At 32.4% G+C, this 24,895-nt stretch overlaps 1 protein-coding gene across 3 annotated transcripts in view; it reads right to left on the bottom strand.

The window, feature by feature from the left end:
* Positions 1 to 6,499: 6,499 nt before the first annotated feature.
* The window catches only part of MTF2 (metal response element binding transcription factor 2), a 49,202-nt gene continuing 30,806 nt past the window's right edge, over positions 6,500 to 24,895 (bottom strand). For all 3 annotated transcript variants that reach the window (XM_031967088.1, XM_031967089.1, XM_031967090.1), the window contains 7 exons: positions 21,583 to 21,706; positions 15,355 to 15,422; positions 14,789 to 14,959; positions 8,782 to 8,890; positions 8,593 to 8,645; positions 8,393 to 8,497; positions 6,500 to 7,442 (listed from right to left, as the gene is read on the bottom strand). In XM_031967088.1, the coding sequence (XP_031822948.1) occupies positions 7,085 to 7,442; positions 8,393 to 8,497; positions 8,593 to 8,645; positions 8,782 to 8,890; positions 14,789 to 14,959; positions 15,355 to 15,422; positions 21,583 to 21,706 (988 nt within the window). In that variant the 3' untranslated portion in view covers positions 6,500 to 7,084. The remainder of the gene's footprint in view (positions 7,443 to 8,392; positions 8,498 to 8,592; positions 8,646 to 8,781; positions 8,891 to 14,788; positions 14,960 to 15,354; positions 15,423 to 21,582; positions 21,707 to 24,895) is intronic.

Genomic DNA, 24,895 nt, shown 5'->3' with positions numbered 1-24,895 from the left:
ATCTCAAATATTTGACATGAAACCTCCAATCCATACAAAAGGACCCATATGAGTTGCATGTTAGATTTTAAAATGTAAAATCCTATGTTTCATTATATTTTTATTTATTTTAAAATACATTTCTAAATTATATTTTAATCTGGTTCTGGTAGCACTTGGGAGTACTGATGCATGTTTGACGCCCCATTTACACCACCACTTCAAATTTAAAATACAAAGAACCCCAAACATTGAGGAAAGCAGTTGTGGTAAAAGTCCATCCATATACTTTACTTCAAATAAAGAATATAGTCACTTCCAGATTCTGACTAAAATTATTAATTTAGCTAAGGCAATTAGGGTTAAGTGACTTGCCCAGGGTCACACAGCTAGGAAGTGCTAAGTGTCTGAGGTCAAATTTGAACTCAGGCCATCTTGACTTCAGAGTTAGTACTCTATCCACTACAACACCTAGTTGCCCCAACTAAAATTATTTATAAAATAACATTTAATGACTTTAATTTTCTGGGGCAAGTTTAAATACAGATAAATTAATAGCTGTGAGAACTATGAAAACAAAACTAACCAAAAAAGAATTATTTTATTAAAAGGGAAAAATATAACAGCATATGATAAAAGTTATACTAGGTAGAGACAAGCAGCTTATGCATCCCAAGAACCCCTGAGAACAGGAACATTTTATTTATTTAATAACTGTTCACAATTACACTCTGAGGCATCAAGAAAACCAATATATTCTAAAAAATCAAGGAATTATGGAATGTATTATTTGAAAATATTTTATATACTTTTTAAGCTTAAAGAACAAGTTTTAGGGTGGTAATATCTTATCAACCAAAGGAATACACATATAATTTGCTGTTCAGAAACTGAAGTAAATCTAGTAACAGGGAAGAATGGAGTAAAAGGGAGAGTAGTATGCACCTACAGTGATTATGTCATAAAAGCTGGTAATAACACATGTGACAAAATCCTCCAAAGTTCACAGTTGAAAGTTTATCCCCATTTATTTGCTACAGATTAATGACTTCATTAGTATAGGGAACTCAAAGTCAAGTAGGGAAAATTATTTCCTTCAATGTAGATGAAAAACTGCTATATATAATTGGTGCTCTTCATAGCCACTATGATCACTGAAAGGTTAAATTATCTTCCTATGAACACACAGCTAGTCTATATATGGACTGGAAATTACAAGATGAATTCGGATCTTGGTACTGCCAATTATTTTTGACTTTACACAAATCACTTAATTACTTTAACCTATTTTCTTCCCAGAAAAAAGGACCTCTAAGCTACTTTCTATCCCTAAATATACGATCTTACCAAAAGCAGAGCTAAACCCAGATCAGTCTTCTTGATTTTAGTGCCTGAGGTAATGCAATAAGCAGCAAAGCATTTAAGTATTTTTCATGCAGCAACAATCTAAGACTTCAATCCTAGGATTTGTGGTAATGGGTAGAGTGTTGATAACTTTTCAAAATATTGACTCTCCTTTTACATCATATTTATTTTCCAAATACGTCCATTCTCTATCCTCTCTCTCCTCAGCAAACAATCACTTTTAAAAAAGAGAAAAAAAGACAATTCAGTAAAACTAACTTATCCATTAAATAAGGGCATCAAGCAAAAGAGCACATTAAAAACTCACTTATATGGAATCTTCATGTAGTGGCCTAAATGAGATGTTCTAAATGTTTTTTTCCAATCATTCTACACAGTTGCCAAGGAGATATTTCTAAAACAGATCTGACCCAGAGCATCTCATTACTTCTATGATTTAAAAAAACAAAAACTCCTGTTGGGCATTTAAAGACTTGTACCACCTGCTCTAATCTGCCTATTCAGGCTAACCCTAACCCTTTCACACAGTCCATATTTCTAGTAATAGGACTTATTTTCTCTCCCCTCCTTCTTTTGCATAAGATTCCCATACTTGGAACATGTACTTTCTCATCATCTCTTAGAATGTCCAACTTCCACATGGTGGGCCTTTCCTGATCTCACTCCACCAGCTGCTTGTGCTTCCCTCCTAAATTATCTATTTATACTGTATATTTTCATTATTTACATGTTAATTTCCCCAAATAGCAAATCTTCTTTGGTTTTAAAATGATAGCTTGATTTATGTCTTTGCATCTCCAGTACCTAACCCAGGTCTGGCAATATTGCAGATACATTATAAATACTTGCTTGATGGTTGGGAGTATAAGTGTTGCTAATTTGAAAACTTTAAAATTAAAACAATAACAAGTAATTGCTCCTACATACTTATTTTGATGCTTTGATAACATAAGTTTCAACATTTTTAAAGTACAGCTGTTAATGCAACTAAAATTAGAAGGCAAACAGGTTAACAGGAGGGAGGATGCCCTTGCAGCAAGTTTCTCTAACAAGGATTTCATTTCCAAGATATACAAGAAATGGATTCAAATTTATAGCAATTAAGTCATTCCCCTAATTGTAAAAAGTCAAAGGCATCTTTATAAAGAAGAAATTCAAGGTATCTATAGCCATATTGGCAGAAGGGTAAGCTGGTATATAGCAGGGGATCTGGAGTCCAAAAGAGTCTAGTTTAAATTTAGCCTGACATTTAGTAGCTGTGTGACCCTGGGTAATCTGCTTCAATTTACTCAACTATAAAATAGAAATAATAGCATTATTTCAAGAATTATTGCGAGAATCAAATAATATGTTCTTAAAATGTACTTAGCATAGTGCCTGGAATAAAGTAGGCACCATGTAAATATATACTCTCTTCCCTTATAAGAATGGTTCAAATCACTAATAGTGAGAAATGAAAAATTAGAGCAATTCTCAGGGTTCCATCTCACCTAGAACCATCTGACTGGCAAAGCTGAGAAAAAAGGAAAATGACAAAAGATGGAGAGATTGTGGAAAGGGGGGAGGTCTGTAGCTATGTTCTAAAAGTTACTAAGCCATGCAAGCCTTTGGCTTGGCAATATAGATCAAAAAGAAAAAAGACATTTCTACAAAAATATTTATAGCATTATTTTGAGGGGGTCCCAAGAAGTAGAAACTGAGGAGTGTCCACCATTTAGCAGAACAAATCACAGAATACAAACATAATGGAATACTTTTGTTGCTCTAAGAAATGATGAAGGGGACAGTTTCAGAGAAGACTGGGAAGACTTGTATGAACTAAATGCATAGTGAAGTGAATAAAACAAGAACAATTTATACAATCACAACTACACTGTAAAAACAACTTTAAAAAACTTAAGAATTCTGATCAATGAAATTTCTAGTCAATCTCAGAGGATACGTGATAAAATAATACTACCTACTTCTCTGATGAAGGTGTTGGGACTCAGAAATCATATCAACATATTTTTTTGGACACAGCCAATGTAGGAATTTGTTTTTCTTGAAAAGAACTTTGATTTTCACTTTTTTCTTGATGGGGTGAGAAAATATAAGGGAAGGAAAATCAATTTTTGTTAACAGAATAAAAACCTAAATAAAAATTTTTAGATTAAGGTAGAATTCACTACTTTAACAGAAACAATTTGTGTTCTGAGAACCATAGCTCATATTAAATAGTTTTTTCCATACCATATGTTTACGCCAGATAAACAGTAACTTAGATTTAATTGTCCCCATTGAAAAACACTCACTTAAATCACATTAAAATCTCTACTTTAGATATGTTTAATTTTTTGGTTTTTGTTTTTCTCTTCCAAAAAGCATGCCTGATCAATTACCACAAAAGAAGCAGAAGAAAAATTTCAGGCGTGTATACTTAGGAAAGCATTCATATAAAATTTGGAAAAAAAATTCCCACATTTAAGGCTGAACTCATATAAATATATTCCAACCAATACAGTATTGTAATAAAGTCATTATGCCTTATAACTAAATTCCACTTAACACTGTTGAATTTCTAACATTTTAAAGATAGTTCCTATGGAACTAACTGCTACCTGTATACTGTTTCATCTAATATTGTTTCCCTGGTACAAATAAGTACCATTAAGGATGAGTATACCTAGAACAATCATTTAAAAAATTACTTTCCAAAATTACAGAGAAACATTTCTTTTCTAATCAATCACAAGACCACTCCCAATCTATATAACCACCTAATTATATGACAGTCTATTATTATTTATATAAACCAGATCATGTCTTCTCCCTCCAAATCTAACAGTATACAGTAAAAGCCTCAGCAAGAAAGAATTGTTGTACATTCTACATTATCAAACATATACTGTACATAAATAAACACACACAAAATACAAAAAATGGTTTCTCACACTTCTAGTTTGCTCTCATTTCTTGGCAAAGTTTGATACAAGAATATTGAAGACCTTGACAACTGCATTACATCTTACAAAAAACAAGAATATTTACTAGCATTATTTTGATATTTGTATTCTGGTCACATTTATCTGAGATTCTAAAGATATATCATTCTTAGTAGCAGAGTAAAGAAAACCATGGTTAAAAATAATTCCTTACATGACAATTTAACTTTGGATAAAATGAATTTTAAAAATTAGTATCTTCCTTTATAGTGTGTGGCAGATTTTAAAACTGAATTCTGGAGAATCCTAACACAAAGATCCTGTTGAAAAGCAGGATTAAAATTTAATTGGGTTACTTTTTTTTTGAGAAGAAATCAAATATCTAATATGCATGACGGATAAATGTTAAATTTATTATTTGTCAAGCAGGCAATTTAAGATGGTCCTGAAATAATTACTTATTTACTTTGGAGGGCGGGGAAGGGGGGAAAGGGGGGGGGGGGAGAATGAGGGCAGTAAAAGTTCTCAACCATCAATTAGAACTAGATGTATTAGCAGTGGAGTTGGAAAATCCTTACCTCCATGGCTAAGACCAGTTAATTACTGCACCAGTGTGTATTTTAAAACAAATACAAAAGCAAAACTCATTATCTCTTTTAAAAATACACACATTTAATATTGGTCTGTTTTAATTCTAAGTAAAGCAATTCCAAAAATACAAACTGAACATCAGAGCCACGTGAACCACCAAGATAAAATTGAACAAACATTCACAATAATTAAATCTAAAGACAGTTTAGCTGGATAAATTGTCTTCCAAGCATGTTATAGAAAGCTTTACTACAAATACTGCTGGTGTTCAGTTAGAATTAAAGGACTTTGGGAGAATGAAATAACGTGAATACAAATGGAGTGAATCATATTACACGGGATTTACACTTTTTTTTTTCATTACCCCTAGATTTAAACAAACATTCAAAAATCAACACAAACTTTGTGTTATCAAAATATTGCAGCTGCAGGAAAGGCAACTTTAAATGAATAGCTAGGGGGAAAATCAGGTTCTGGCAGTGGCAAACAGAAGTGAGTTTTTAATTTGCACTTTTATAAATCTCCTTTACACCTGGTTGACCAAGAACCAAGTAAAAGGACAACCAAGTTCTCTGCTTCTTTTGGCTATGATGTGACAGGAAAAAGTCATCTTTTGAAGATGTTTAAGGAAATAAAACAACTTTTTTTTTTTTTATAAACAGTCAAATAATCAATTCATGGAATAAATAAGCACTAATCCACAATTTTAACCAATCTTCTATGACAAACTTACATATTTTTCAGTTTGGTGGCAAATTCCCAGTTTTTAAGCTAAATAACATCAGTCATTTTTAAGAGTAAAATGAATTGCCACCAAAATATGAATATTCTTCTGTTTACTCTTTGGCTAAAAAAACCCCAAAAAACAAACCAATAAAAAAAATCCCAAAAGGAAAAAGATAAAGAAAATACATCTAACACTGGTGATAAAAGAAATTGTCTTTTTACATGTAAAATAAAGTTATCAATTTAAAACTTGGTACATTTTATAAAAACAAGAGGTAATGTTGTAATAAAAACAGTGGTAGCCTAAACAGGCAACATACTGTTTGTGAACCCTGTGCAATAAAATACTTTGTTCATACTACTACATTTATCAAACATGACTAACATTACTATAGATGCTGTAGGAATCTTTTGTGGAATCCCTACAGACTTGTTAAAATTGGGAGACATTTACAATCATAATGTGCCACAAAAACTTGAACATGTTACTTCTAGTAGGAGATAATGTTTGTATCTGACTTTTGTTTTAGGTTCTGAACAGCTGAGTTACAAGGACCAGAACTGAAAAGCATTACACGAAGCCCATGAACACTGTTGTTCACACCCTTTCATCAGAACACACTGCACTGCTTTGACATGTTTCTCTTCATACATAGCAAGCAACAGCACCTGATAAAGCCTGAGAAGAAATGCTGCTGTGTAAATACTGCAACTATTCCTGAAAAAAGAATTATGGGATATATATATATATATATATATATATATATATATATATATATATACATACTCCAAAGCTGCCCGTTCCCATAATTTGTATTGCATAGGTCACATAATCACACACATATATATACATATAGTTATGTGTATATATATATATATGCACATGCAAAGAATATATTAAGACGACAATGAAGTCTAGTCATGGAGCAATTTACAGGCTCAATATATTTTTTACACTTTGCTTGAAAGAAAAATTTCAATATTTTACAGTCTTTCAGTAGGCATTATATACACTGCACTTTACGAAATCTAAAAGGTATTGAAATAGAAATTCATTTTTGCAAACATTTTGGTAACAAAACAGACAATGTTTCTCCAAAGACTTGTGCTATCTACATGATCTGTTTGCACTGAAAACCACTAATCACAAGAACTGACTCAATGGAATACCTAGAAAAATCATCTAACACCATGCACAAGTTTGAATTATTTTAATAACCTATTCTAGAAACAATCTACAAATCTTAAGATTAAAAAATTAAGTCTCTGTTCTGATTTTAAAAGATAGTTTTTATGACAATATCCATTTTGTTAACAGGTATATGTTAAGGCTAATATTTCCTTGTGATGTTTGTTTGGGGTGTGTGTGTGTGTGTGTGTATGTGGTTGTATGAATGTGTGTTTTCAGAAAGAGAGTAAAAGCCAGCTCCTTCGGGGCTCTCAATTGTACCTACAGAAGATGCGAGTGCAGTGAACATAATGTTCGGTCAGTCCTACAGTCAGGATGCAGTTGCTCCTTCCCACTCCACCAGATACTGCACCTTTCCATCAAGTGTCACTCGGCGAGCCAATACTCTATATTTTTCACCACATGCTATTCTACCTGCAGCACCAAAATAACTGGTAATAGAGTTCTTTAGATGATTAAGCTGTAATTCCTGATCTGCTAAATTATTAAGAATTTCTGTGTTAAGTTCATCAAACTGATAATCTTCTTTGCCTTCATCATCTTTCACAATTTCAGAATTCTGCGTCTGGAGTGCTTTCCGAGGAAGGCGCCCCCTTCTTCTCCGCAGGTGTGGTATTGCAGCAGGCCATGATCTTCCTGTTCGAGTTCTCTTTCTGGAGTCAGATAAACTAGAGAATATTAAGAACATACAATGTATAAGGTTAAAAAGTTAAGACTCTCTGCTCATTCACTGCTAAAGCAGTGCTCTCTAAGATGTCTAAGTGCTAAAAGCCTATCATGAATATGAATACATTCAATGAACAAAATAACAAGAATTAAAAGGGCCTATTAAATACTATGTCTCAGAACTGAAATGAATGTTAGCCATCAGCTAGTCCAACCTGTACCCAATTAAGAATTCTTTGCTCAAAGGGGTTCTTAAATTCTATCACTTCTTACTAACCAATGACCTCTTCTGGGCTGACACTTTCTAGCATCCATTTATTATTAAGCTTTAATTAATTTAGTTAAGCTATTTATTATTAAGGCAGTTATTGTGAAGTTTTCTGACCATCTAGAGGTTCATCCTCATCAACTCTTTCTTTTCTAAAACTTCACATCAAAGCAGCAACGGGGGGTTAACAATAAATGGCTCAGAATTGGTATCCCCATGTGAATTCTTATGCAAAGCAAAAGTAATCTATTTCAGAGAAGATTTTTATAAGGAACTCTAAGATTCTACAGGAAAGGGGTCATGTCTTATCTAAACATTTATGTCCCCTAGGGCCTAACACAGTGGTTTAAAAATAGTAGCTACTTAATCAATATTTGGTTTCTTTTTGTGCAAGAGAATTTTCTTAAAACAAAATCCATCTAAATTTCATATGAACAAACATACAAAATGGAACAGGCCCTGAAGAAGCTAATATATTAAATTTATATTGCAATATATTTTGAAAAGTAGAAATCACATGAAAGGTTAACATAAAACATGGCAAATCTCTCAGCAAAGCTATATTGTGCTGCTTTACAAACTGCTAAAATGTTCTGCTATTATCTTTAGAAAGAAAGTCCAGAAGAAAATCAATATAAAAAATGATTGTTTCAAACAAAAGAATAAATCAAAGCTAGCTGTTACCCATAATGCCTGGAAATGGTAGATGAGGTAGTTTCTTTTGTACTGGCAGCACCCGTGAAGTCCACATCTGAGGTATTAGATGAATGTGCAGTTCCATCAGGTTTCCTAGAAAATAAATGAGAAGGATATTTATGACATTTTACATAAAAATTAAACATTCAACAATAAATTTTAAGGGGAAAAAACTATGTTCCACTCACCCTACAGAGGAAGGTACATCCAAGGTAGGATTCTCTGGAACTGATTCCTTTTCCTTCAAACATAAGAAAATTATTGAAGTATGAACTCTAAAATAAGTTTCTGAAACTTTTCATCCAGGAATGCAATCCTTCCCTGCTTTGTCCCTGCCTAACAAGACCCTGAGAAAACATAACCACTCATATACTTACCAAAGAAGACGGTTCAGAAGTCTTTTGAATCATCTTTCTTGTATATGGGCCAGGTGGGCGACCTACAGATTTTTTCTTTCCTTTCTTTTCTATACCATTACTTATATCCCTGCAAAGAAAATACATAGCATACATTATAAAATGTATGTTAAATGTTTGTTAATTTTTTTGGTTGTTAATTGTTATTGTTAAATGTAAATTGTTAAATTTAACAATTATTAAATATTGTTAAACAATTGTTATTGTTTAAATTGTTAGATGATCTTTTCTTTTTTAAAAATGTACTTGTAGCTAACCAGAAAGCTACTGCAATAGTATAGGTGTGAAGTTGTAAGGATCTGCAACAGAACTGGGCAGTTGGAAAAGAGAAGGGGGTATATAGGGGAGATGTTGCAAAGGCAGAATCAACAGGAACTGGCAAGAAACTGAAAGGGAGGGAGAGAGAGAGAGACAGACAGAGAGAGAGAGACACACACACACACAGAGAAACAAACAGAGATAGAGAACCAGAGACAGAGAGACACAGAGATAGAGATAGAGAGGAGGGGAGGGGGGGAGAGGTGGAAGACCAGTTGAAAGTATAGGTGTCTGGGAAGATGGTGGTATCCTTGATAGTAACAGTAAAGTTAGCAAGAAGGGAGGGCTGGGAATGTTGGGATGTTGAGTTTAAGATAAAGAGTTCAAATATTGAGTTTAAGATTTCTAAGAGGTATCCAGGTCCAAATGTCCAACAGGCACTTGGAAATGCAATACCTGAAATCAGCAGAGAGGTTACAGCTGGATCAACAAATCTATCATCTGTACAAAGATGGAAGCTGAAGAAATCACCTAGAAAAAAATATATATAAAAGACGATCTAGGGTAGAGGCTAAGAGGGAATACTTCTGATTAGTAGACATAATCTGGATAAAGATCCAGCCAATGAGCCTGAGATGGAACAGTCAAATGGGTAGGAAGAAAACCAGGAGAGAACAGTGCTGGAAAACTTAGAAGAGAGACTTATTAGGAAGAAGAGAGTGAAAACAGTATCAAAAGTTGCAAAAATGTCAAGTAGGATGAGAACTGGAAAAAAAGATCATTACATTTGGCTATTAGGGTATCAATGATTACATTAAAGAACAGTTTCAGCTAACAACGAGAGCAAAATCTAGACAGCAGAGAGTAGTTACCTATAATTGGACTTTTTAAGAGTTTTGACCACCAAAGGCAGGAAAAGTATAAAAGGGCAGCTGAACAGAATGGATTAAGAGGGGTTTTGTGAGGTTGAAGGTTTTCATGTTTCTAAGAAATACTGAAGCATCCAGTAGACAGGGGAAAGATTTAAGATTATTGAAAATCAAGATGCCAGAAAGGGGGCAATCTGCTGAAGGAGATAGAGTAATTTATTCACTTGTGCATAAAAAGGTTTTGTTTTGGCGAGGAAAAGGGCCACTTCTTAATATCATAAAGTGGTGGAGACAGAAAGCATTTGACTTATGAGATGAGGAGAAGGGAAGAAGAGGGAGCCTCAGTTTTTTTCAGTGAAATATGAAGGTTCTTAACTGATAAAGTGGGAGAGGGGGAGTCATGGGAAGTTTGAGGAAAGGTGAAGTTTTTGGGAAAAATCACTATGATGATAAGTAGTGAATTGATTGCTGCTATTATTATTCAGTCATTTTTTAGGTTGTGTCCAATTCTTCATGATCTTATTTTAGTTTGTTAGGGGTTTTTTTTTTTTTTTTTTGGTTTTAATTTTGTTTGCAAACAATGTTAAGTAAGTTGTTCAGAATCATACAGGTAGACTCAGGAAGGGGAGTCTTCCAAATTCCAGATCCAGTATTCTATCCACTGTGCCACCTTGCTGCTCCCAGTAAATTGATTAGGGAGGTATAAAAAGGACTAACTTGCAACAGTGAGGGAATTATGACACACAGAATATTTAAAACATAAGAATGGGAAGCAGGTGCTATAATAGAAATTAGATAAAAGAAGTTAAGAAAAAATAGGAATGAATGTAAATTCTTCCAGTAACAAAATTGGGAAAAGAGGGGCTAAAGGAAACCTAGGATCAGAAAAAGTAGGATAAATAAAGAACTGTAACTTTAAAAAGTCAAAATCAGACTGTGGCCTACAAACTTAAGTTATGACTAGGACTCACTGCACCTTTACAGTTGTACTCTCCTCTGTACTAAATAAGAATCTGGGATTCTCCAAGCTGAGTAAGGTAAACTATATATAGTAATATATAGTTTATGATGCTAAATTCTCTCACATTACAATAAAGTTCTTTTTTTATCTAAATAAGAATACATAGTCATTTGAATAAACCTAGGAACCAAGAGAGAGAAACATGGTTGATGATAATAATTTGGATGAAGATCAAGAGAAGAAAAATTGAAAAAATTATTTAAGAATAACTTCTAGAATCTTAACACATTAACTTTCCAATTTTATTACATTCTATTTCTTTATTACAGCTTAGCTTACTTATTTTCATTCTTTTTCATGCTTCATTATTAACTTTCTCTGACATGCTCTACAAAATTTCTTCATCCTTAAAGTTTCCTTCAACTCCACAGATTTCTCACACTGGAATTATTTGCCTCCTTTTCTCTCTGATCATGAAATGGTTCCATTTCTCTTCAGGATGCACTCCTGACTTTCTGAACATTATCTACTTTTTTTTTTTTTTTTTTTTTTTTAGTAGAACCACATTTTATTTACCAAGTGATTATTATGGTTAATGTAAATATGGTAGGAACCTCATATAATAACTTTTATAATATCTTTGCTATAGAATTTTTTTTTAATTTAATAGCCTTTTATTTACAGGATATATACATGGGTAACTTTACAGCATTAACAATTGCCAAACCTCTTGTTCCAATTTTTCACCTCTTACCCCCCCCACCCCCTCCCCTAAATGGCAGGATGACCAGTAGATGAACATTCTCTACTACCTATTCATCCCTTTTCCTCTCTCCTGACAGTTTCCTTGGAAATGTTTTCTTCCCTAATTAGAATATAAGTTTTTTGAGGGAATAGACTAGCTTTTTGCTTATATTTGTATTTTTTGAGTTTAAAGCAATGCCAGGCATACAGCTTAAAATTTCTTGTTATTAATCCTCATACACAATACTGTCTTTGTATCTTTGAAATGGTTTTATCCCTCATGCCTTGAATTCACTTACTCCTAACCTCCACCCTGAGGAATTGCAAATGTGAGTCCTTTTTCCTCATCTTCCCAGATGCTAATGCCTTATGCCCAAATTATATTGTATCTATCGCAGATCTTTTTATATATTTATATCTTGTCTCCCCTGGCAATACTGTAGGCTTCACGGTAAAAACTGTTCACTATTTTCTTTGTACTCCAAATCAACCCTAATGTCCAACAATTAATAAATACTTGATTGATAAATGAAGCTAGGCAACAGGCAACTTGGCACAGAGGCTCTCTCATTTTGCCAAAATCAAAGCTTGCTTTGCTTAAAATTATTTTAAAGCTTTGCTTTAATAATTTAATAATATTTTAAAGCTTTGCTTTAATAATTTCACCCTTCAAAATGGTGAGAAGATCCAGAATGATTCATTCTGGATCATTAGTTCCAACAAGGAAAAACTTGATAGAAATGATGGCAAAAGGGACCACCCTCCCTCTTAAGAATCTGTGACAGAGAAGGAGAAAGTCAGTTATAGTGTGACATGTTCTGTAGATTATTGGGGGAAAAGATTTCAAAGACAATAGAGGAAGAACATATAGACTAACTTGAACTAAAATTCTAGAGAAAAAGTCAGCCCAAAAAACACTTGGAAGCTCTCAAAAATTAAATTCTCAAGGCAAAAATGGAAAAAATTCTGATGAGGAAAGAAAGGAATTGTCTAAAGAGACATTGGTACATATGTACAGGGAACTCAAAAATCTAATTTTAAAAAGGTTTATATGGAAAATAGAAAGGAAATCAATGGATAATGAATACAAAAATGTGACAATAACAAGATTAATGATACTGCAATATTTCAGAGTCTGATTCTTTTTGTACAGCAAAATAACGGTTTGGTCATGTATACTTATTGTGTATCTAAATTTGTATTTTAATATATTTAACATCTACTGGTTGTCCTGCCATCTGGGGGAGGGGGTGGGGGGGGGGGTAAGAGGTGAAAAGTTGGAACACGAGGTTTGGCAATTGTTAATGCTGTAAAGTTACCCATACATATAACTTGTAAATAAAAGGCTATTAAATATTAAAAAAAAAGATTAATGATACTGATAACTTAAGGCTACTAAGGATCTCTAAAGACAATGAAAAAGGGTTTTTGTTATGTCAACATTAAAGGGAGAATCAAATAAGGTATAAAGCTGATGCTTTAGAATGTAACACTGTAAGAATAACTGAAATGTATATAACACCTACCAGAATAGAATAAATAATGTGCTCCATGAGCAAAGGAGCTCAAGATGCAACTTACGGTGGCATTTAAAACCTAAATTAATTAACCTACTATTAATGAAAAAAAGATGGGCATCCAGTTAAAAACGTTTTTGAAACATTCCTACAAAGAAAACCAGACCTGAACAAATTTCTTTGCCATCACCTCAAACAAACAAACAAACAAACAAACAAACAAACAAAAAAAAAAAAAACCCACAAAATAACCAATAGAGACATAACAAAATTAATATCTGAGAAAAAAAACCTAAAAAGAGAGACCCATGACATTAACAATAAGAACAACAAAATAACAGAAGACATTGATGAAAGCAGAAATAGAAATATTGATGGAATAACAGGTCTAAAAACAATATTGACTAAACGTCATAATATTCCACCTAAAGGTGAACTGATGCCCACCAAATGGGAGGGTGTGTAAGAGGGAGAGGAGGAAAATAAGAGGGGAATATGTCATGCACCTTCATCAAATCAACAATAAAAGGGAAAATAACTCCTATTGCCTTTTGGAAAGAAGAGGGCCTTATAGATGAATGGGTGAGAAGCCAAAAGAGGGGTACTAAAACTGGGGGAGGGGGCCAAGAAGGAATTCTGATTTCAGTGGTGGGAAGAGGTTTATCGTTGGAAAAAAATGCTACCATGGGAGAAAGAAAATATTTTATAAATGGAAGTAGGAACCTTACAAAACTCTAGAGATTTGGTACTTAGGGAAACTACTCATCCTATCTAAAGAGGTGAATCAAAGCTCCTGGGAGCAACTGACACCCAGAAGTGGGAGTCTGGGATTGAGACACATTTCTTAGCAAAAAGGGAAAAACAAACAAACAAACAAACAAACAAACATTATCACTGGAGAAGATAAGAAGTAGTAATGAAAATAATCAGAGACAAAGAAAAATTCCTATAATAGAGCAACATTTTATTTTCATCTTCAGTAGTTATTATTTCTAAGAATAGGGTACAAACAAAAATGAGAAGCAAAAGGCGATCTCTATAAAGCAGTAATACAGAATTCATTTTGAAGAAGCTCCAAATTGATACACCTTAGAAGTTTTAATTCCATGAAGAACACAGAGACTAAAGGATCAAAAAAAAAAAAAAAAAAGTTAAGACTAAACAGAAAAAGGGAAGAAAAATGTAGAGAAAAAAATCCTTTTTAGAAGAAGGTACAGAAAATGAGATGAAAAACCTAACAAAATAAATTGGAAAGAGAGCAGAGGAATTAGGAGAAAAAAGAAAAATCAGAACAGTGGGAGGATTGAGGGTTGAGAGGAAGAGATCCAGTAGGGAAATGATTTCATTAAAGTAGATTAAGTTAAAATAACCAAAGAAACAAAATGCTGTCTTTATAGAAGAAAAGTAGTTCGGAAGAGAAAAAAAAATTCCAAGTAATATTAACTCAAACTAAATAATTGAGTCTTTAAAATTATTTTATATGGCTGAATTATGATATCCATAAGCCAAACATTAATGTTCAAAACCTGCCAAGATCAAATTATTAATTTACCAACTAAATTTAGAAATGAGCTTAATTATGAATAAATGAAAAATTTAGGCAAGAGAAAAAATTTTACCTCGAGTCAGGTATAGGTTTAGATGCTTTTCTACCCTTAATTTTGAATTCATGAGATGTTCCTTCAGGTTCTTTCTCTGCTTTAAAAGCCACATTGGGTGGCACAGGAGGAACACGAATTCTCAATCCAAATAAATGTTTCTTCTTCTTTATTTCTTTTCCTGACATAAACCTACATTAATTAAAAAAAATTTTTAAATTTGTATACTTTAAAAAACTATTTCAAGTGATATTTTGAAAACTGTTTAAGAAATGTCACCATCCTGAGAAAATGCTGAAATTTTGACTTTTTTTTTTTTTTGGCAAGAACATATAGTATCCATCACCATCTGATAGTTAATATCAAATAATTTTATCCATTGCTATTACTTTTATGCCATTAAAGGCCATCATTTTTGCCTTAAGGCTTAGGGTACCTGGAAAGAATAGAACTGACCAAGTTTAAAATGAAATGTACCTCTACCTTAAATAATATTTCTAAAACCCACAGCTCTTAAAACAATGCCCTCAATCCTTATACTTACTAAGTATCTCCCACATGGGGATACATAAAATAAATCAACTTACATGGTCTTGTAATCATTTAATGCCTCCAGAACATGCTCATATCTTTCAGATTTTGGTGTGTCTGCCAGCTGTGAAGTATCAAGAAACAATTTAACATACTACAATTTCAGCAACTAAGAATATACAGGTGTGTTGGATAGTAATTAGATCTATGGTTTTAAAAACATTTCTATGGTCAGAGAAAAATATTTTATTTTTCTAAATTTATTTTAGTGTCAATCATGAATATGTCTAACTATATTTTATCACCTTGCCTTTAGCTATGGGCTTTAATATAAATAGCTTTAAAATACCAGAAGAAAAGCATCTAAATGGGAAAAGTAGGTAGGTACTTAGATAATTTTTTATCATTCAACACCTCTTCTTGAATACAAAAATAAGAAATACCACCCTCAATAATTTTTTAACATTCTTATCAGATCTACTATTTAAGTTCTGAGGCCATTTCAAACCACAGCCAAACCTGGTTCCTAACAAAAAGTGCAGAAAGTTCCTGCAATCACAACTTGAAAACTTCGAAAAAAAAAATAAAATAAAATAAAACAAAACAAAAAAACACCTTGAATGTTTCATTCTGGAAAAGATTCAATACTGCTCAACTTGGACTCTGAAAAGATAAATTTCATGCCTCTTTCTCAATGTTTTAAGCCATAGGGCCCATCAGAAAAATCTTAGCTGCTAAGACAATTGGATTGATTCAACCTGATTTAACAAATTAATATTAAAATCAAGAAACTTATAAAAGTATCATTCTGAAAAACACAGAAAATGATATTTTCTAGTTTAGTATTTAGTAAAGCCGTTTTATTCAGCCTACATCAAATTATCGGATGTTTCATCCAGCATGTTGATGTTCCCAAGAGTTTTTCAAGAATTGTTCAAAATGAAATATATACTGTAAATGTCTACTAAGGAGGCCCAGATGCATGAATTAATTTTTAAACTTCTGTCATGGATTTCTGAAAGGCTAATGAAAAGATGTTATTTTCTTAGGAGGGAGGATGAAAGATCCCAAAACTAGATGTGATCTTATGTCATCTAGTCCAACTTTGAACTAGATAAATCTTTGGCAGATGAGCTGTTAGAATCATAATTCAATTCAAATAGCATTAAAATCCAACAAGACACTGTGTTAGGTAGTAGGTTATAAAGACAAACAAACTAGTTCCTGTTACATGGAGTTTTAATTTTTTTTTACTGGGGAGCAGCTAATTAGTCAAAATGTACCATGTACAAAAAACCAACAAAATTTGGGGGTGAAGGAACTGTTGTACCAACTTCTGTTGGGAGCACCAAAGAAATTATTTTGTGAAGTTAGCTATTTCTAAGAGGCAGAGAAGAAGATGAATCATTCTAGACATTCAACAGATGGAAAATAAAATATCATGCAAAGAAAATATAAAAGATAAAATCGAGAACTTTGGCTCAAGTGTGGCATAAGATGGAGTAACACAAAATCACTATGGAAAGATAGGCTGAAGCTAGACTATGCAGGGATTTAAATGCCAAATATGAGTTTGAATTTTATACTAAGGAGATAATAAGCTTTTTGAGTAGGAGAATAGTGTGGATCAAGTTTGTGCTATAGAAATACTGCTATCAATTCCCCAGAGGAAAGAAATAGATCCCAGTATTCAACAAATTTAATGAATTTACAAATACTTCTATTGATAAAACCTTAAAAAAAAAATACTTCTATCAAGTACTCACTTTTCCAAAGTATTATTATTATCATTATTACAGGCTTTTTCTTATATTGAATGAAAATCTGCTTTCTATGAATTTACATACACTGGTTCTTTATCTTCCAAAGCAATGCAAACTAAGCTTATTCCCTTTTCAACATAATAGCCCTTCAAATATCTGGATATTTGAAAATTAACATGTCCAAGTCTAAGCTTATCTCAGGGATGTTAACAGCTACACCAAGACTATTTCATATTGAACTTGTGATCAACTAAAGCCAATAGATATTTAATACACATGAATTTGCCATGGCATATTTCCCTTTATGCTTGCAGAACTGAAATTAAAATTAAAGGCAGAATTTTCTATTTATTCTTGTTAAATGTCTTCATTTTGTTTTCAATTTAGCATTCCAGCTTATGGGTAGCATTTAAATTCGTGAACTGGTCATCTCTCTAATCAACTAACCCCTCCCAGTTTGGTGTCCTTTATAAGTTTTCTTGTTCTAACATAAATTTTTAATATTAAAGATTCATGATGGCAAAGGATGTTGTAACAATTATTCTTACTTTAAAACCTGTCCAGAAGCTCAAAACATTTTATAGATATTTAACTTGTTTTTAAAACTATGTATTTATCTTTATAAATAGAAACTAATCTTCAACAGAAAAAAATATATATTCTGCTTCTAAAAAGGGTTATTTTATAGCAGTTTTTAGATTTTTCTCAGCTATTAAAGAGACTACAGAACTATACAAATGAGGCATTCATTTTAATTGCTTCTTAAGTTATAAAATTAAAAGTAACTGACAAAGAATCAACCAAGAGAGACAGCATGGTATATGGTAGGAAAATCCTCCAAAATCAGAAGTTATGAGAATCTGAATTTATTAATCTGCTTCTGCTACTATTTACTACCTGGATGAGCCTCCTTTAAGTCATATTTCTTTCTTTGATAATATTTCCTCATCAGTAAAATGAAGTACTTGAATTAGCTGAACATCTAGGTTTCTTCTCACCATAAATGTTAGTACTAGGAATTTTTTAAATGAGAGAAATTATGTACCTGGTGATTAAATTTTGTAAAGTATCTAGGTTCTAGATATTGGGGTGTAAAATAAAAGTGATTTGCCTAAAGTCAAAAGATTAAGTTGAGTCAGGACTTTGAGTAGAAGAGTTAGAATTTGAACCCATATCCTCAACATTATGCTTCCGGATTTAGAGCCAAGGGTAAGGATCAAATTGTATGTCTCTTTACTATTTTCTAAAGTCAAAAAGAGTAAAGTATTCTATATTAAACTAATTATCTGATTGCTTCCTGAAAGTTTTTTTTTTTAACAAGAGAGGGAAAGGTAAGAAAATATATTTTACTTTTTAAGTAAAACAATAGCAAAATAACCCAAAAGAGATTCAAGTGTTGGCTGTGGGGGTGGAGTTATTTTTTTAAAAGGAATTCTGATATATTCTGGGGTTGGTATGCATTCACTTCTATCTTCTATGCCATCTACAATTCTATATAAAGTAAGAATTAATGTTCAGAATCGTGAACTGTATTCAATTACAATTGAATTGTAATTATAGAAAAGCATATTTTTTTTATAGTTAACAGGCCACTCACCACTGTGACACAGATTAAAATATTTGTGTACCTTACTGTTGAAAAAATTGGAGGTTTTCAGTCTACTTGGTAATCTGATCATTACAAAATACTCCACACAAGATTCCATTAAAAGATATTCCATAATGGCTAATGTAAAAACATAAATAATGTACTCTGATATTCAATATCAGAGAAATAAAAAGAGGGGTGTTTTTTGCTTAATTAGGCTAAAGATCTGAAACATTATATACCCAAAATATCTTCAAGATACCATAATTTTCCTTTGTCTTAATAGAGCTTAGATCATTGCTCTAAAACCAATTTTTAACAGTTTTTCAACACTATTTTCCCAGCCTTATGGAGCAAAAAGAAACTGATAAAACGTGTATTTTTACATTATCTGCAAACTACAAAAATAGAAAATATCGTCCCACTGGTGAAACAAAATTTTTTCCAGAGTTGAAATGAAGACAAAGCAGTTTGATAGTCCTTAATTGTATAAAATTAACTTTCAAAAATTTACAAAAAGAATTCTATTCTATAGGGTATTATTTAATTTTTAATTTTATATTTTTCTCATAAAAATAAAATCTAAGCCATAATACTTAAAACAATATAGCAAGATTATTTTAATTAAAATCAAGTTTAAAACTCAGTCAAATCTGAGGTTGTAGTGTATAAAGCAAATAATTACTGAAGAATTTTATCACTTTAAAGAATAAAAGTACTAACAGGTAGATCTTATGTAGGTCAAATCTAGAAGTATCTGCAGTAGTGCTGAAAGTACCAGCCCCTAGAAGAAGCAAAGTATTTTAAATGAAAATATTACAGTTTTCTAGATATACAAACTTCTAATGAAAAAGGAGATCATAGTCATTATCATTTTAATCTTATTTTCCACTTTAATGATTATTTAATGAGATGGATAAAATAATGTTATTCTTTCCGTTTTGTTCAATGAAGAAAGCAACACCAAAGACAATTCATATTCTACTTTTTTATTTATACTATCAATAATTCTACTTATAATTTGATTAGCAAGCTTTCAATAGACAATAATACCTCAGAAAATGCAAAGTGTATCAATCTCATGCAAAAATGTACAATCTCATTAGTCAATGAAAATGTAAATTAAGAAAAATGTGAAGATATGTTTTTAAAAATATCTGTTAAACATATACTTTAACATATTTACCATGTATTGGTCAACCTATTATCTGGGGGGAAGGGGTGGTGGGAAGGAGGGGAAAAATTGGAACAAAAGGTTTTACAATTGTCAATGCTGAAAAACTACCCATGCATATATCTTGTAAGTAAAAAGCTATTTAAAAAATGTTAAAACTGCTTCTCAACCCTTTATAATTCCCTTAAAAAAATTAAAAACTAATGTTTGTGAGAATATGGAAAAAATTTTTAACACTTCACTGGTGGTACCGAAAATTGGGTTATCCTTTGTGGAATATAATCTGGCAACATATAACATTATAAAATTGTGAAACTACCCCCAAAGGAAAACAAAACTCTATCAACACTACTCAAAGGAATTTAAAATAGAAAACCATCTCTGGAAAATGATTAAGTAAATGATAACAGAATGAAATACAATATAAGAAAAATAACATGAAAAAGCTTACAAAAATAAATACATATTAACTACAATTATATAAACATTACAAACATTAACAATGATCAGGAGAGAGCTAAAGGATTTAAGTGAATTTAGTCTATATACTTGGCTTTTTTTTTTTTTTTAAACTACTGAGCTACTTAGCATCATTTTTTCCCCAAATAAACTACTTTTAATTCAAATTTCCAATATGCAGAAAATAGCCCCATTTTCAAAATTTGCAAGGGTCTTTTCTTTAATACATTAAGTACTCTATTTGGTATAATTTGAATTTGTCATTAAAACTTGCCCATTATCTACAAGTCACCAATAATACATTTTTCATTCCCATTAAATTAATACACATTAATTTTATCCTAAAAGTTCAAGATGATATAGGGCTAAAAATGAACAGATATAATTCTAGGGTTTTTATATTAAGTCAAATCACCTAGCAATGAAGAATAGTCTATTCCTTGATCGAGGGGTGGGAGGGGGAATGCTAAAATTAAGTTGACCTTAAAGATTATGCTCCCTGCAAATGAAAGAGACAAATAAATATGTCAGAATTCCTGGACAATCTTCACTTCAGCCAATTTCACTAGTTAACTTGTCTCATTCTGACATACATATAATGTTCTTTTCATTTTACATAAACCTACAAAGAAATCAAGGTTATAGATTAAAAACATCATTCACAACTCTACTGCTCATTTGAAAAATTATGATTTTGGAAGAAAAAAGAGGCAAAGCCAAAAGCATATAGTATAATAGAGGACAGCCTGGCATAGAGGAAAGAGAATTCCTGAACTCAAAGTCTAGAGGTTCGAACATGCCTCAAGACATTCACTAGCAATGTGAGCATGGACAAACCACTTCATTTTATCAGGATCCTGGTTACTCATCTGTCATATGAAGATAGTAAAAACTGTACCACCTAACTCATAGAGTTATTGTGAGGAAAATAATTTTGCAAAGTTTAAAACTATTACATAAAATTTAATTTATTATAAAATCCCAAACTAGAAGTCTCCCTAATTCCATCTTTTATAATTTCATTCTTTGCTGTATAAAATGGAACTAGGGAGGCTCTCCTCTAAACTGTTCTAGTCTCTGAACAATATTTCTATCTTTTATAGTCAATAGGCAATATCAGAGAGATGGGATCACTGGTCCCATATATTCTCACTAGTTGTTTCTCCTCATAATCAAAAATATGTTTTATTATTTTATTTTAGGTCTGCAGATCATTAAGGCATAGAGGCTTCAAATATGTTGTGGTTTCTTTAACAAAAAAACAGAGAGAAGACAACTAATGAATGCTAACGCCACCTACCTCTCCAGGGTGCAATCTATCCCAGTTTTCATTAATGTACGTCATAAGTTCAAGTTCAGAATCAAAGTATTTCTTCTTGTGAATAACACTTAGGTTGTAAAGGCAAAGGTGTGCTATATCTACCCTGGAATTAAGAAATTGTCAAAATTTAAGAAAACAAACTTTTGAACATTCTCAAGAAATCACATGCATCTTCTCAAAAAATTAAAAACCACAGGATGAAATATTAATATAAATGGATCAAGTGTCATGATTTGCCAATTATATTACACAGGACATCCTTTTTCAGATATGAGTTAGAGGAGATGGCCTTTGCTCTGAGATTCTTTTCAATGCTGAAATTCTGTGATTCCCCAAAACAAAGTTCAGTAATGAAAAAATTAGTACAGAACAAAAACAACGGGGAAGCCTAGCTGAAAACTTATTTCAAACAATTTATTACACAAAAACAATTCTTATACAATAAAAAGTTTGGGAGTAATTCACTGTATAATTTGCTCTGTACAAAAAGTACAACAGCTAAGGAAAAAAGAATTCCTTAATTCATGGGGACCAGTGATTAATTTTAGAACACTGATTATCACTAAAGAATAATCTAAACAGGAAAATGTTAAGTGTTTGCTATACACAGGTTTCAATTCTATTTGCCATATTTCTCCTTGAAAAAGGGTAAGAATTCACTATTTGACAAAAACTGCTGAGAAAATTGGAAACTAGTATGGCAGAAAGTAGAAACAGACCCACATCTAACACCATATGCCAAGATAAGGTCGAAATGGGTTCATGATCTAGACATAAATAATATTATAAACAAATTAGAACATAGGATAGTTTACCTCTCAGATTTGTGGAGGAAGAAGGAAGGAATTTGTGACCAAACAAGAACTAGAGATCATTATTGATCATAAAATAGATAATTGATTATATTAAGTTAAAAAGATTTCATACAAACAAAACTAATGCAGACAAGATTAGAAGGGAAGCAATAAACTGGGAAAACATTTTTTACATACAAAGGATCTGATAAAGGCCTCATTTCTAAAATATATAGAGAAATGACTCAAATTTATAATAGTTCAAGTCATTATCCAATTGATAAATGGTCAAAGGAAATGAATAGACAATTTTCAGATGAAGAAATTGAAACTATTTGCAGTCACATGAAAAGGTGCTCCAAATCACTACTGATCAGAGAAATTCAAATTAAGACAACTCTGAGGTACCACTATACAACCTGCCAGATTAGCTAAGATGACAGGAAAAGATAATGACAAATGTTGAAGGGAATGTGGGAAAACTAGGACGCTGACATATTGTTGGTGGAACTGTGAACATATTCAACCATTCTGGGAAGCAATTTGGAACTATGCTCAAAAAGTTATCAAACTGTGCATACCCTTTCATCCAGCAGTGTTACTACTGGGCTTATATCCCAAAGAGATTTTAAAGGAGAGAAAGGGACTCATATATGCAAAAATGTTTGTAGCAGCCCTATTCGTAGTGGCAAGAAACTGGAAACTGAGAGGATGCCCATCAATGGAGAATGGGTAAATTGTGATATATGAATGCTATGGAAATATTATTGTTCTGTAAGAAATGACCAACAGGATGATTTCAGAAAGGCTTGGAAAGACCTATATGAACTGATAAGTAAAATGAGCGAGAACCAGGAGATCATTGTATACAGCAACAGCAAGATTATACTATGATCAATTCTGATATACGTGGCTCTTTTCAACAATGAGATGATTCAAACAAGGTGCACTTGTTCAGTGACAAAGAGAGCCATCTACACACAAAGAGAGGAGTGTGGGAACTGAGTGTGAATACAACATAGCATTCTCACTCTTTCTGTTGTTATTTGTTTGCATTATGTTTTCTTTCTCAGTTTTTTTCCTTCTTCTTGATCTGATTTTTCTTGTGCAACAAGATAACAGTATAAATATGTATATGTATATTGGATCATGTATTTCAACATATTTAACATGTATTGGACTACCTGCCAGCTAGGGGAAGGGGGAAGGGAAAAATTTGGAACAAAAGGTTTTGCAAGGGTCAATGTTGGAAAAATTACTCATGCATGTTTTATAAATAAAAAGCTTTAAGTAAAAAAAGAAAGAGCTGCCTATACCTCCTCTCCTCGTTTTCTTCTTAAACCCCTACAATCCAATATCTGATTTCATCTTTTCACCAAAACGTTCATCTCCCAAGTTACCAATGATGTAATTGCTAACTCCTTTTCTCAATCTTCCTCTTTCTTGACTTCCATAGCTGGTGACCCTGTTGAACACTCTTTCCTCCTTGATACTTTCTTCCCTCTAGATCTTCAGGGTACCACTCTTTCTTGGTTCTCCTTATCAGTCTCCTTTCCTTAATCTTCATCCAGATAACACTAACTGATTATCTCAAAGGACTCTGTCCTCCGTCCTTCTCTTTTAGCTCTATATCACTTCTTAGTGATCTCATTGGCTCCCAAAGATTTAATTTTCATCTCTCCATGCTGAAGATTCTCATATGAATCTATCTAGCTCTAACTTCTCTGCTGATCTTCAAAATTGCACTCTAATTGCCCTTCTGACATCTCAAATTGTATGTCCAAAAGACTTAAGTTCAACATGTTTAAAACTGAAGCTCATTATCTTTCTCCTTTAACCACACCTCTGCCCATCCAAATTTCCCCATTACTGTCAAAGACACTACTATTTTCCCAGTCTCATAATTTAATATCATCCTCAATTCTTCACTATCTCTTACCTTATATATCCAATGGATGCCAAGGCCTGTTGATTTCACTCTTGAAATATCTCTCAAATATGTCCCCTTCTTTCTTGACAGTGACATCATTAGTGAAATCCCCCCAGCTTGGACAACTATAATAGTCTATTGGTGGGTCTGCTTGCCTCAAATCTCTCCTCACTTTAATCCATCCTCCATTCAGCTGCTAAAGTTATTTTCCTAAAGCAAAGGTCTGACCACAATATCCACCCATTTATCAATAAACTTTAGTGACTCCCTATCACCTCCAGGACCAAATGTATTTGGTGTTCAGAACCCACTTCCTACCTTCCTTATCTTCGTACACCTTATATTTATCCAGGTATTCTTTGAGAAGGACCTTCTTACTGTTCCATGAGCAAAAATACACCATCTTCATCTGTATTTTTTCTTCCTGTCTCCCACACCTAGAATGCTCTCTCTTTATCTCTACCTGCTGGCTTTCTTCAAGTTCCAATTAAAATCCCAGGAAGCTTTTCCTAACACCACTTTACAAAAAAATTATTTCCTACTTGTCATATAACTTGTCTATACATAT

Source organism: Sarcophilus harrisii, chromosome 4 (genome assembly GCF_902635505.1).
Source record: "Sarcophilus harrisii chromosome 4, mSarHar1.11, whole genome shotgun sequence".
Taxonomy (NCBI): Eukaryota; Metazoa; Chordata; class Mammalia; order Dasyuromorphia; family Dasyuridae; genus Sarcophilus; species Sarcophilus harrisii.
The sequence above is the reverse complement of the archived record's forward strand: the minus strand, read 5'-3'. Positions and strand labels throughout refer to the sequence as shown.